Consider the following 14,910-nt stretch of genomic DNA (forward strand, 5'->3'; position numbering starts at 1 on the left):
CTTTTTTCTTAGAAACTGTTTTAGTTTTACAGTGTTACTGTGAAACATATCAAAAGACTTTTTATAACCTCTTCAGGAAAAGAAAATTTATCTCCTTTGGAGAAATGCATACAGTGAATAAAAACTGACCTGTCCAGATTTTCACAGCAGAAATTTTAAATGAGACCTATGTTACAGGTTACTGTCTGCTATAAGCTATTTTTATTCTAGGTTAATATCCAAGTAATAGTATTGAATAGAAATGGAGCAGTTTGAGAAGTAAAAGTAACTTCATAAGTAACACCTTTGATTTCTCTTCTGTCAGTATTTATAGCTGCAGGAGAACTTTACCATTTTGAAACATTTTCTGATCTTTTTGCTATGTTACAGGCACAATATTCTATACAAATAGCAGAAGTATTTACTTTATTATTAATATTTTATTAATTATTCATGTGTTGCTTTGGAACCCATAGTCAAGATCTGTATCTCATTTTACCACAAACTGTAAGTAACCATCAGTTTTCATACTGCAATTTCACATATGAGATTTACATCCTCTTAAATGAAGATACTTTGCTAGAAGTAGATCTATGGGAAAAACTTTAGACTGAAGTTAAAAAACCCCAACAAAACAAAACACTATGCTACGTTGACTTTGTGTGATCTTTTCTGACTGTTGTATTTCCACATGTGCTGGGATTTTTTTGCTCCTGTGGTTATTAGAATGTACAGCAGTACAATTCCAGATTGCATGATCACTTAGTAATTCAAATTCTTAGGAACTTTATGCCAGTCATATGTTAGGATCTGGGAATAAGGAATTTTTCTAAGGAAAAGAATCATGATGATAGTGTCCCTACATTAAACCATTTTTATTTTCTCAGTATTTATTCTTATCAATGTCTTTATTTAATCTCTGTACCTCTTCTCCTAGATAATTATTTTTTGTGGGTTTGGATTTTTTTTAATTTTCTTCTCTATATATTGCTCCTCATCTAATTTTACTAACTTATATTGATGGTCTGGATTGATTGCTTGTCTCTTTCAGGCTTCAGGTACAGTTTTGTTCATCTATATCATACGGAACATAACTCTGATACTGCATGCATGTTTCAGGATATTTAAAAAATGGGTATTTACTGTGTTAGTAATTTGCAGTTGTGTCCTAGTTTCGACCAGGAGAAAGCTAATTTTTTTTTGTAGTAGCTGAGGTGGCATGGTGTCGCGACGAGGGAAGTGAGGGACGCTCAATATGAGAATCAGCAGACTTCGTTTATTGATAAGTGCTAACAGCTTAATATAGGCCTCATAATTAGCTCATGCATATTGCAAAAGCCGAGTTCACCATTGGCTCTGGCTCAGATGTTGATTCCACCTCTCACTCCCTTCCCATGTTGACACAGGTGGCTCTCAGTTGCTTTTGTTTTGTTCCTGTTTACCAGCCAAGTAGCAGGCACAAAGACACTGTAGCTTTGCTATCTCAGATTTTCTCATGGCCTAGTCAGGCCATGTTCTATACTCCAACAGTTCATCCATAGCTCCAGCTACATCCATATGTCCCCGTCCTGCCAGCCAATCCTCCACAATACCCCCGTTTTTATTTGAGGCCAACAATACTTTCTCTGTCATAGCACTTACATGTTTAACAATACAAGAAAAAGCAACACGAACTATTACTAAAATTACAACAATTGTCAATAACCATCGTAGGCCTTCTTTAACAAGACTTAAAACTCATTCAGACATAGAACCAAAAATAGATTGAAGCCACGAGTCTATAGGACTAGTTGCTACTGTGTCACCACAAATAAGAAACACACCTGGTGGAAAAGCACGTGCAGTGTTGTTAACCCAAATGCCCGGAGAGGAAGGCCTTACTTCAGCTCCATATGCCCCAAGGCCTTGGTTGTCACTATTATTAGTACCACAATAGTCTCTTGTATTTTTTGTAATTAAATCCTGGGGTATGTGAAGTGACATTAGTCCAGCTGGACAAGTCATGGCTTTGATAAACACTTAGCCCAGATTGAAATAATCCCAACATAAAACAGGTTTGAGTCCCATTATCACTTGTGTTACGTACAGACAATGATCCCATTAAATCTAACTCTTGGGGATCCCAGGGCAAAGAGGTGTTGAGAGCCTTCATAAGGCAGGCAGAAGCATTAGAAATAACTGTTTCACTCTCACACGACGATGAAACCTAACCAGTAAACACTAAGTTCAACTTGTATACTGAACTAAGAGGCATACCAAATAAACAAGTGCGAAAAGGATCTGAGGCAGATGCTAAAGACAAATAAAAGGACGATTGACTTGTTATAGTTATTGGAGGGGATCTTCTTGCCAGAGTAAGACCACCCACTCCTGCAACTGTTGCTCCTGAAAATTGTCAGAATGTTTGAGCAGGTCAAATAGAGGTGCCAACTGGGTGTTTGGCAATTGCAAGTACGATGCAATCTAATTCAAAGACTTTAATAGCTACTGTATGTCAGTAAGAGTTTTAACATTAATACCCAATTGAACTGGTTGAGGAATGACTGCTTTCTGTGTACGTGAACCCTAAATATTTCCAGGGTATTTTTCACTGCACCATGTCAGGAGCAACTACTAGGCCAAAGAATTGTAGACTCTTTTTGGTTTCAGCATCTAACACACCCAGCTGATCCTCAGTGGTTACAACCAGCAGAAATATCATCTATATAATGACAACAAAAGACAGTCAGAAAATTGCATTAGTACAGGGAATAATGTTGGAAACATAAACCACTGACAAATTATAGAAAAGCCTTTCATTCTATGGGAGAGGGTTTTCTATGGATAACACTCATAAGGTTCTGCACGAATAATAGATGGAACTGAAAATGCAAATTTTTTCTCTATCACTGGGATCTAACTGGATTGTGAAAAGATAACCTGTCAAATCAATAATAACAATGGGTTATTCAGCAGAAGGCACAGAAGGGGTCAGTAAGCCAATGCTTACTAACCATGACTGCACCAACCCGTCTGAGATCATGCAACAGTTTTCATTTCACATATTTTTTCTTTATCACAAAGACAGGGGTAATTAAAGGATTCTGAGATGGTTCAATGTAATCAGCATCAAACTGCTTTTTGACAAGCTGTTGCAGGGCCAACAGCTGCTCTGTAGGTAGGAGCCATTGCTTAAGTCACACAGGGTCTGTATGTTCTAAAAGAAAACTCCGAGCAGTACCTCCTAGTGTTACAACTCTAACCCTTGGAATGACTACAGAAGTTTGTTTGTTTGCTTGGACAATTAACAGTAAGCTTTGAGTATCACAAAGAGTACAGGTTGCCTTCGTACAACCCTAAACATTCACTAGTCAAATTATGCAAGCAATACGTCTGGTATGAAACAAGTAGTAGTCACAAGTAGTGAGGCTATTTTGCTGAGAACACAGCTGCAATAGGTAGGGCATATTTTAAGGAGGAGAGACTAGCCGTTTTACAATGAATATTGCTACCAGCTGTTGCACGGGAGGGGTTTTGAAGACAATATATAAGGACTCTTTAAAACAACACTTCAACTCTGGTCACACTGATCAACGTAACTGGTCTGCTCTGGCCTCCAACCAGGAGACCTGAAGACACACTATCCACAACGCTGCAGATGTTTTTGAGAAGGCACACAGGATGGCCTTGACAGTCTGCAAGGGCCCCCCCTGCAACGAGTTGAACAAGCAAGGCAGCAACATTGACAACTCTTGATTTAAATCCTGGAAAACACAGAAAAGCTCAAAACGACCCTCACTACTGCCATAGCAGATGCAAATGCAATTATTTGATGGTCTAAGGACCCACCCCAGCACAAGCCTGCATTATCTCTAGCTAGTTATGTAACTAGCAGCTTCTATAACTGCCACAAAACCTATTTCTCTACAGCGTCTTGCAGCTTCTCCACGAATTGTAAGAATGGTTCCCGGGCACCTGGATGCATAGTGGTGCACCTTGCTCCGGGCTCTGCTAACCTCGCAGTCTGCACTAATGTTTGCTGGCTTATGGTTTTTACTCGCTCTAAGACTAGTGGTCTCCTGCGCAGCTCGCACAGCTAAGGAACAACAGCAGTGGAAAAACTCCACCTGAGACTTAACTTGCATAAATTTCATACAAGGCTGTAATAGAATACCAAATTTTTGTAAGAATCTCTTATTTAACTTCAGTCTTAACACCTTGTTAAAATCTCGACACCGACGGAAAGTATTTTTAAGTTTACACAGTTACACATTCATGTAGCTTTTCTCTTTCACACAATCTTTTTCCATACACTCTTAGGTGGCCACCTCAGACATTCATCATTCACACACACATTTTCAAGTAGTCATTGGCTGTGCGCTTCTTATCAGTTTCATAATTCAAAGGAAATTCATGGCATAGTCGCCAACAGCAATCTGCAAATCCTGCATAACTCTCCATGTAAAAGACAAATGCAGCAAGAAAGAACAGAATATTATCTTGGAAATTTTCAACCCTTCTTATAGAGCAATGATATTCTGTCATAAAGGCAATAAAACTACTTCTGCAGGGGGCAGAACTATATCCCCTTTTGTCTCATCGTTCCGTCTGCAAACCTTCTACCTGCACCCCTCGAAGCCTTTGCTACCGTCATTAACTCACCACTCTAGGAAGAGGAGCAGCACTAGGGAAAAAACATTTGCTGTAAAGAAGGGGAGGGGGACCTACATCTCTTGGGACCATGACTGTCAGCAGTGTGGGGGAAACAGAGCCCCCCCGCCGCCCGCCGCCCCCGGGGCTGCCGGCGCGCACAGGCGCCGGCACACCGCTCTGAGCTGGGGCCGCGCACGGCGCCGCGACCACCGCCAATGCCCCGCCACCCGGCACCGCCCCGGGTTCACTCAGCACGGCGGCGCAAGCACCCAGCGCCGTGAACACAGCCACAAATGCGCGGCACAGTCCGCAGCACAGTTCAGATGAAAAGCTGGAAATGTCTTAAGGTGGAACTCAGTCATAGTGTTCGTAAAGTTCATCCCTGGTCCATCAGCAGTACTTTCACGCCGCAACCGTCGTCTCCGATCGTCCTGGATATGCACTGCCGAGACGCTAGCACCGCGTTCATTTTGGCGGGGCCGCTCGGTTGTCCCCGACCCCCCTCCGTGATCTCTGGTCCCGCTCCGACTCCCTTCAAGTCCGCTCGACTCCCTTTTTGCACGATTTCTCCGTATGATGGTATCTAGTAGCATTCTAATGTCCTCAAACTGTGCTTTAATGTCTTTTACTGTTCCAGATAACAATCGCCAAGTTGTAAAGAGGGAAGCAGCAACTTTTTCTCCCTTAGAGTCAGCAGTAAAGAGCTTATCACTAAGTTCTTTCCAAGTAGAGATAATAAAGGCAGTTACAGCGTTCGCTTCAAATCCCTGGCCCTTACACGAAAGCAGCATCTGTCGCAAAGCCAGTTCGTCTAATTTTTCTCTTTTTTTTAAGCATCCAAAACTATATTAGGGTCCACAAAACAACCTTTAGCAACCCCCGTCGCAAGCAATCCTGGTAATTCTTTTTTCAAATTTATATGCTTAGGTCCCCGCTTTTCTAAAAAGCACTGGAGTAATAAAAGCGCCGCTTGTCTTTCCATACCTATTCAGCGTGCTGTTGCAGCCCTTTGAAGACTTTGGCGGCGTTGTCAGCCAGGACCCTCCTGTGAGGTCGCCTGGGGCACAGAGTCCAACTCTTTTGCCTCTTGTGCTGCTGCAAGACCGACCGGTTACTGCTTCGGACCGTAGCTTCGGGGAGTGCAGATTTAACTTAGCTCCCGTTCAGGTTTCTGGGACTGCAGATTCAACTTAGTCCCTGGGACTGCAGATTCAACTTAGTCCCTGGGGCTGCAGATTTAACTTAGCCCCTGTTCAAGCTTCGGGGACTGCAGGTAACCCAGCAGGATACTCGTTATCGTCCCTTGTTCGGCGCCATTTTGTCGCGACGAGGGAAGTGAGGGACGCTCAATATGAGAGCATGGCTGTGGACATGTCTAGGAGGTTATTCGATACCACCTGACATCATTTGCCAGGGGTGGGGGAAAGGGTCTCTCTCTTGCTTCCGAGAAGAAGGGTGTTCCTTCTGGGGGGAGAAAGCATGGCGGATGAAATGGTCGGTATTGTTGCGGACTTTCCGTGTAAATAGTTTCTTTGTCTTATACCTTTTGTTATTAATATTGTTGTTATTGTTCATTTTCTTATCTCATTGCTGTTTCCAGTAAATTGTTCTCATCTCAACCTGTTATCTTTGCCTTTTGTGCTTCCAACTGGAGGGGGAGGGGAAGTGCATGCCACTGTGGTTTTGGAGGGAGCACTAAATTGGGGAATACCATTTCTAAACCATGGCAAGTTGTTCACATCCAAGTGTTTGAAGAGTCCATGAAGAATCTAAAGGATTCTTTGGGTAGGCTGAATAGAGAAGTGAGAGCTCTTAAAGCTTGAATATTCCTTTCCTTCTGATTTTTTTGTCACACTCATTTGAACTCCTTTGGAAACCTTTTAGAGATGTTTTGATTGGAGGACAATATCTTTTGCAACAGTACTTTAGCTATTTGCATTCAATTTAAGATACTGGCTGCACATTTAGGACACTGTTGTCATATGCAATTGACTAAAATGCAAAGATTTTCAAGCTGGTATGTCTGCTCAGCAGCAAGTCAAGGGAGATTATTCTTCCCCTCTACTCCACTCTTGTGAGACCCCACCTGGAGTACTGCATCCTGCTCTGGGGCCCCCAAACATAAGAAGGAAAGGGACCTCTTGGAGCAACTCCAGAGGAGGGCCACCAAAATGCTCAGAGGGCTGGAGCACCTCTCCTATGAAGACAGGCTGAGAGAGCTGGGGTTGTTCAACCTGGGGAAGAGAAAGGTCCATGGAGATCTTATAGCAGCCTTCCAGTACCTAAAGGGGGAACTACAAGAAAGCTGGAGAGGGACTTTTTACAGGGGCATTTAGTGATAGGACGAGGGGGAATGGTTTTAAACTGAAGCAGAGTAAGTTTAGATTGGAGTTCTTTACTATAAGGGTGGTGAGGCACTGGAACAGGTTGCCCAGAGAAGTTGTAGATGTCCCATCCCTGGAAACATTCAAGGTCAGGTTGGAAGGGGCTTTGACCAACCTGGTCTAGTGGAAGTTGTCCCTACCCATGGCAGGGGTGTTGGAACTAGATGACACTTAAGGTCCCTTCCAACCCAAACCATTCTATGATGTCTTCACTCTTTTCAGGTTCTGTGCAGTATTGCACTTGAGCTTATTAATGTGTGCTACTTCCTATTTCAGCAAACTCATTTGGGCATGCCTGAAAATCCCTTTCTGGACTTGCATGAAGCTAGTTTGGGGGAAACTGCATTCATAGTGTAGGTATGCCATTGAAGTTATGTTAATTGGCCTTGAGATGGCAACTTGTGTGGAATGAAATAACTCTGAGGTAGATTTTTGCTTATCAAGATACAGTCTTGGAATATGAATATCCAAAGTGTATTTAGAAAAATGCCACTTGGTTTTTGATCTTAGACCAACTCATCAGTCTGTCTTTCAGTCTTAGTTGAAAATTTTGAAACTTATGCCACAGGGGTGGGAAAACACATCAGATAATGTTCTTAACTAAGAACTTGAACTATTATATCTTATTTTTTCTGTGACTGTCTTGAAACTATCGGTCCTGAAAGAAGTAACCATATACTGCAGAATGGAGATCTGCCTTATTATCAGATGTTTCATATAAGAAATCCCAAAGAAGTTTTTAATATGGATGGGAATATTGCTTGGTTGCCTTCTGTATGCTCCCTCTGTAAATCCCCTGTTCTAAAAGACTTGATAAAAAATGTTCAGTGGAAGAGGCAGAAAATTTAACAGATAATTAGTGCCTTGGACCTTTTTGGACAGAACTGTCAGCTTCATCTTGTCTGAATGGCAAAAGAAGTAAATAATGCAAGTGTGTAATCTTTGCAAGTTTTCTGTTCTTATGTGGTGGGTTGACCTTGGCTGAATGCCAAGTGGCCACCAAACCACTCTGTTGCTCTCCTTCCCAGTTGGACAAGGGAGAGATAATAAGATTGAAAACTACTCATAGGTCGAGATAAGGCAGTTTACTAAGCAAAAGTGAAAGTTTGCGCATGCACTTACACATGCACAAGCAAAGACAAAAAAAAAAGTTTATTCTCTACTTCCCATCAGCAAGCGATATTCAACCACTTCCCGGGAAGCAGGGCTTCAACACATGTAACAGTTGCTCTGGAAGGCAAACATTGTAAATAATGAATGCCCCCCCTCTTCCTCCTCCTTTTCTTAGCTTTTATATCTGAGCTGATGTCATATGGTATGGAATATCCCTTTAGTTAATTTGGGTCAGCTGGTCTACTTGTGTCCCCTCCCAGGATCTTGCCCACCCCCAGCCCCTTGATGGGGGGAATGTTGGAGAGACAGTGCTGATGCTGTACCAGCACTGCTCAGCAGTAGCCAAAACACTGGTGTGTTATCAACACCTTTCTAGCTATCAATGCAAAGCACAGCACTGTGAGGGCTGCTATGGGAAAATAAACTCCATCTCAGCCAGACCCAATACAGATGAACTGCTAGTAAAGATATGGTTGAAGATAGCAATTGCAAGCAAAACCTTGTCAGAATCTCAAATAAAGTTTCCTTTAGGTTAGTCTTTAATTCAGTTCCACTTTTTGAATATGGTGATTAATGTATCTCTTGCATCCAGAATTTGAAATTCTATGGTAAAGGTTTTTTGTCGTTATCTCAGTTGAATCTTTGAGTCTATGCTTGTATTGACTTGTGTTCCATAGAATGTATACTCTAGTCTGTGAGTATACAGGAAATACAAGCAACTGATACTGTGTTGTCCTTTGTGGTATCCTCATTCTGTCACACAATCAAAATATATTGATGCTGTAGGGCATCTTCTGTAACAAAAAAAGTAGTTTACAGTATTTAAATTACTGCCTTTCTTCAGGCTTATGAGCTTTTAGGTAAAGTTTTGACTATAAACTGAATTAGGAACTGGTTCCAAGTGTTAGAAATATCCAGGTATTACAAATATCAGGATTCTGAGAATGGAGAATGTTTTTCAGTTCCCAGTCTTTGTGTTCTACAAAGTATGAGAGTATGGTGGGACTTAGGGAAATGTGTATTTAAAAGTCAAGTAACTCTGTGAAATTGTTTTGTGAAGAATTCTCTTTTCTCATTACTTTATAGGAAATGTCAGATACCTACTTAAGTCTTTTACATAGATAAAATATTGTACTTTCCTTGATCTGTCTGCACTTCATTGTATTTTATTTCTGAAGTTTATTTTTAGTGTTGTGTGAGGATTGCTAATAAAACCTTGGGGTTTTGGTAGCCCAAATTATCTATACACATGTGAAACATGCATAAAACAATTTGAACAACTCCAAATGCATCTCTCTTTCTAGTATACAGAGATTAAAACTGTTTTATAGAGCACCTTTTTTCCTTTTTTTTTTTCTTTCTGATTTGCAGGTAGAAAAAATAACTGGCCACCTCTTCCTCAGAATTTTCCAGTGGGTCCATGTTTCTACCAGGACTTTTCTGTAGACATTCCTGTAGAATTTCAGAAGACAGTAAAGATTATGTACTATTTGTGGATGTGTAAGTATTTTTTTTTAAAGAAAAAACCAAGTGCCTATTTGAACTTGATGATACATGCCTACTACTTTGGCTTTTGCAATATCTGTAATGAGAAATTTTTTTAAATTCAGAAGTCAAATGTTGAAATCTTTTTGTTAGCTTCAGTTTTAAAGGTATTGGATTATTTAATAAAAATTTCCATGAAAAAAGGAGAATTACCCTAAGGCAATTTGGTTATAGTATATTGCAGTTTTCTGTTTTAAATATCCATGTTGTAAAATGAGCTTTGACCTTTTATTACTTTAGAAATAATTTTACTATTTTTAAAATCAGCTTACATATTAAAAAATATAATTTACCATCAGTGTTAATAGACTTTTGAGTTTAAGAAGTGTAATATCCATTTGCTTTATAATATAGTTTTATATAGTTTAAGGTAGTTTCAGTCTATAGTGGAGACAATATAATTTTAATCTATTTAAAAAAATATTGTAAATTAAGTTAGCTGAAGAATCAGTCCATGTTACAACTGTCCTTTGTACACCAAGAATGCTCTGCACAGTCTTTGTGGGGTTAATTTTGCTTTCATTCAGGTGCCATGTTTTGACTGGAAAAATGCTGAATGAACCAAATGTACAAATGCCACGACATTTGTTTTCTCTACCTTGTCCAGTGTGATGAGAGCCTAATAAATACTCTGAGACTGATGAAATTCCAAAGATTTAGGTGCTTTGATGCCATTAATATATTTTTAGCATACTTAAGGGGATGTGAATTTCAGAACTCTTCTGTATTTATTTTTCAAATCTGCATAATTTTTCCTGTTAATCTGGTAATCTTATTACTGTGATTGAACTATGTCATTGAAAAACATAAAATGAGCAGTCAGCATTGAATCAAATAAATTCCATGTCATCGTAATCCACAGCTTTTCATATTCATTGTTGGGTTATTAATGTTTAAGCAACTAGATCCACTGTAGAATGTGGGACTAGTCACTCTCATAAATCTGGCAGATATTTAAGTTTTATATGAAATCTAAGATCAAGTACTCCAAAATTCTAGGATAGTTACTAATTCTGGCCATTTGCAGGATTGAGTTCTAAAAGTGCTGTATGTTTCAAACACAAGGTGAAGTTGGGCAATGAGAATTGGAATATTAATACTGGTTTTCTTTTTCCTTCTTATGGCAATAAATAAAGGAAGCAATGACATTATAGTATTTCAAAATGTTTACAAGGTATGCTCTTATACTAACTAACATGACAGATTATCTTCTAGGTAGACAGATTTTTAACTGTCCTCTTGTTCTTTTCCTTCTTTAGCTCTTGTGCTCTCTGACTTAGGGATTACTCAGGAAGGAAAGAAGGAAAAGGGCATAATAAAGGAAAAGAAAGACAAAATCTATTTCAGGCTAAAAAAAAAAAAAGATTGAGTATAGAACTTCATGCCTTAGGGCTGGCTGTTGAATCAATCCTTGTGGTTCTTCTTTCTATGGGGTTTGGCTTTGCTTCCTCGGTGGAGGCACTCATTACTATAGCAAATCAACCTGTTTCTCCTTGTTAGTCTACGCTACATTTTATTTCCTCTTCCAGAACTTCCTAGACCTTGTAAGGTCTAGGGGGTCTGTGAACATGATCACGCTTGGATAAATCTAGTACTGCTTGCTCAGCACTTCGTAAAGTAGGTTAGTTTCCCTCTTCCTTTTTAGCAGCCCTAAGAACACACCTTTCTATTTCATTTTTCTGGGTTTTGCTTTGGTTGGTAGCAATTTTTATATCTTTATTCATGGTTTTTATGTATCTGAGGAAACTTTTACCTCCTTCAGATCTAAATGCTCTTTATCTCTGCTTGTATCCCTATTCTGTGAATTTATCCTTTCTCTATTTTTATCTCAAGTTGGAGTTTTCAGATTCCTTGATGTGGTTTTCTCTTTGCACAAATTTTTTTGTTTGTTTTTTTTTTTCCCCTGGGGAGAGCTTTTCTTTTTTTAACTTGACTGACTGCTCCCATGTTTTTGTGAACTGCAGCAATCAATTAGCAATGGTTTCTGTCAGCTGCCAGTGGAACTTTTCTATATTATCTTGTTTTTGCAACCATTGCCGTTCTAGTTGCTTGCAGATAGATTGGCAGTTATCCTGGCTCTGTAGCATCAGGCACTACTTTTTAGACCTTTGTATGCTGTTACTAGGGAAATGTCCCATGTCTCTTGACTGTTATCTGACACCAAATATTTTTTTGTCAAAAAGCCTGTTTTCCAGCCATTTTTCCCACAGGCTGATAGCATGTGTAAAATGAAGAATAGTGATTTTCAAAGTATATTTCTTACTTGAAGTTGCAAACTGAAGAGCTGTTGAATCTCATAGAAAGCTTTTGTAGCATTTGTGTTTGTTACTTTATATAGGCTGTGAATGTTTCCTTTTTCTATGAACAAGACTTTTAAAGGTTTTCCAAAGACAAACAAACTATAGATTCTGGTGGGAATATACCCTGAGGTGACAACTTCCATGGGTTTTTTTCCATTTAGGAGCGTTTTGTTTCATCCATCCTTTCTTCTATCTGAGGATACAATCAATAGTACATATAACAGTCTGTGTTGATGCTTGTTTTGCCTGTTCCTAAGAACCTCCAAAAGGATGGACACCTCATAAATTCCCCCAAGCCTGTTCTAGTGTGTTGTCATCTTTATCCTTAGCAAGTGTTTACATTATGTAATTTAATTTTCCCTTCCTATGATTGATCTCCCCTGTTCTGTCCACCGTTTTTATGGAGATACATTTATGCCCATTAGCCATCATCTTTTGGCTAAATTAGAATAGTCCCCTCAGCCTTTCTTTGTACATCATGTTTTCTAGACATCTAATTTTTTGTTGCTCTCTTACAGATTTGCCACTTGGTCTACTCCATATTATTATGGGATTTTTAATGTGTAGCATCGAGAATTGGACAGTGTGGACTGCGTCCAATATTTTAGCTCAAGTCCTAATGTACTGTGTAGAGTTAAAAAAAATACTTTGACGTTTTTGGTAGTATGTGCTTGTGTTCTGTGCTGATCTAAGCTTGTTTCAGAATATATTTTTTCTGATGAAAAATACTTGTGTCACTTGTAAGGTGTGTTTGCAAATGTCTTGCCCTCTCCACAAAGGGCATAGCAGACAAGGAATAAAAGGCTAAACTACATTTGAAACCACTCTGATGTGCTCCAAGGTTGTGTACGATCAAATTTCACCAGCCTTGTCCTCACTTGCCAGTTGCCATGTGTCTTCAAAGCCCTCCATTTTTCAGGTATCCCATTTCCCTTGAGGCACTCTATTACAGGGTGACAGCCCAGCTGGTTCCTGAAAGAAGCACATTCTTTTGTCACATATTCTAGTGAGGACTTTGGTTTCCCAAGAATACCATCAATAAAACATTACTGAAATGAAACTTATTACAAAAATCCATTTTCATATGGTCCCAAATGGGACTGAAAAATAATAGTCTTGGTAATGTAGATGCCTAATAGCATCAGTGCAACTTGTGATCTTTATCTACAATTCACTGCCAAATGTTAATGGATGACAAAATGTAGTTAATTAAGATAGGGAACGTATATGTAATTAGGGTTCTTCTATACAAGGAAGATGATACTAATAAAAGTGAAGTTCATAGAATCATGGAATCCTAGTATGGTTTGACTTAGAAGGGACCTTAAAGATATCCAGTTCCAACCTCCTGCCAGAGGGAGGGACACCTTCCACTAGACCAGGTGCCCCATCCAACCTGGCCTTAAACACTTCCAGGGATGAGGCATCCACAACTTCTCTGGGCAGCCTGTTCCAGTGCCTCATCACCCTCACAGCTTTATCAAGTATTCCAAATTAGCAGTGGGTAATTTATCCATCACTTCTCGAGGAATTCCTTTTGCAACACCTTCCACCCACAAACTGTATCTCTTTCTCCAGCTAGATGACACATTTTGTTGACAAATACCTGGGGAGGCAGGTTTTTGGACCTTCCCTGCCCTCCTGCAGTGTATTCTCTGGCCACTGGTACCAGAGAGCCCCAGCTGCTGATAAGTAGCTATTAATTCTTGGGCTGTCTCCAACCAGGTTATTCCTGATGGAGCACCCCTTCTTCTAGGTCTGGGGGTTGCCTTTATGCGCTCCTGTAATTGTTTAGCATAAACTTTTAGTGCATCAGGCAGACCTCGAATTAAGACCGGAAATCTCTGTGGATCCGCCTCGAGTTCCATTGGGGAATTTCGTTGTGGGTCTAACAATCTTGTATGGATTAATTGGAGGCATGCGGTTTTTTGTACACTTTTTACAATGTGGTCAATTGTGGGTGTTTTAATCGTGTGAGGATCTCCCCTTTCTATAGGGTCTAACCCACCAGCCCAGTAGGCAGCTCTCTGGGTCAAGGACCACGGTGCTCGGTTATCATTTGTGGTCAGGAAGACCCCTGGGCCCCAAAATCCTCTGACCTCATCTTCACTCAACAAAATCCGATCCCCTCCAGTAAGGGACACCCTCCACACATATTCAGTCTCTGATTCACTGGCCTTACGGTTGTATTTTTCCTGAATTTTGGCCAGTGCTTCCCCCGTGTATGGGGCAGTCCGTGTGGTAGTTTGCCGATTTGCCCCTTGGCCAGTGGTTTCAGTTTTAATGAGGGGACGCATATGTATCACCTCGTTCTCTGGATAACTTTGCTTAAGCTCTTCCAATTCCCCAGAGGGATACAGGGATTTGTTAACATACACCGGTCTAGGGTATTTTAAATTGATATCTCGTGATTCACAATTTTTCATTTCTAGTACCCTTTTCAGCCTTTCATTTTGTTCCTCCTCATCTTGCAGGGCTGATCGAAGCAACAAGTTTATCTCTCTCTCTCTCCCCGAACTCTTTCACGCTCAGCAGTTAACTGCAAGCGTTCTTTTTCTAATTGCTCCTGTAATGCCTTCACTGACTCCTGAAGAGATCTTATCACCTCACCGGTAGATTTTTGAATAGCCTCTTTTTCTAGTTGGTCCTGCAAAGCTCTCATTGACTCTTGGAAAGATTTTATCACCTCACTTACAGATTTCTGAATAACCAGTCTTTCCTTTCGCACTGTTCTAAGGACAATGCCCAAAACAGCAACTACCAGAAACAGTCCTAAACCAAGGACAAACATCAGGAGGGAATAACCCCCATATAACTCAACCAGGGGTGCCATCCCCTTTGCCTCAGTCATTAACCCAACTCAGGTTAATGTCTTTCTCCCCCTTAACCCTCTGAGGGTCAGCTTGACTCTCCCCTGGAAAAACCTTTCAACAGGTCCAGGTACCAGAGAACCTTTC

The 14,910-nt window shown here is 40.3% G+C and overlaps 1 protein-coding gene and 1 long non-coding RNA gene across 3 annotated transcripts in view; both read left to right on the forward strand.

The window, feature by feature from the left end:
• Window positions 1–14,910, forward strand: part of LOC116780038 (secretory carrier-associated membrane protein 1-like) — a 77,282-nt gene that overhangs the window by 40,814 nt on the left and 21,558 nt on the right. For both annotated transcript variants that reach the window (XM_032674546.1, XM_032674547.1), the window contains one exon: window positions 9,480–9,608. In XM_032674546.1, the coding sequence (XP_032530437.1) occupies window positions 9,480–9,608 (129 nt within the window). The remainder of the gene's footprint in view (window positions 1–9,479; window positions 9,609–14,910) is intronic.
• On the forward strand, window positions 23–5,269 carry LOC116780067. Its single transcript, XR_004354310.1, has 3 exons — window positions 23–33; window positions 1,318–1,321; window positions 5,202–5,269. It is a non-coding gene; the product is annotated as an uncharacterized LOC116780067 (long non-coding RNA).

Source organism: Chiroxiphia lanceolata, chromosome W, assembly GCF_009829145.1.
Source record: "Chiroxiphia lanceolata isolate bChiLan1 chromosome W, bChiLan1.pri, whole genome shotgun sequence".
Lineage (NCBI taxonomy): Eukaryota > Metazoa > Chordata > Aves > Passeriformes > Pipridae > Chiroxiphia > Chiroxiphia lanceolata.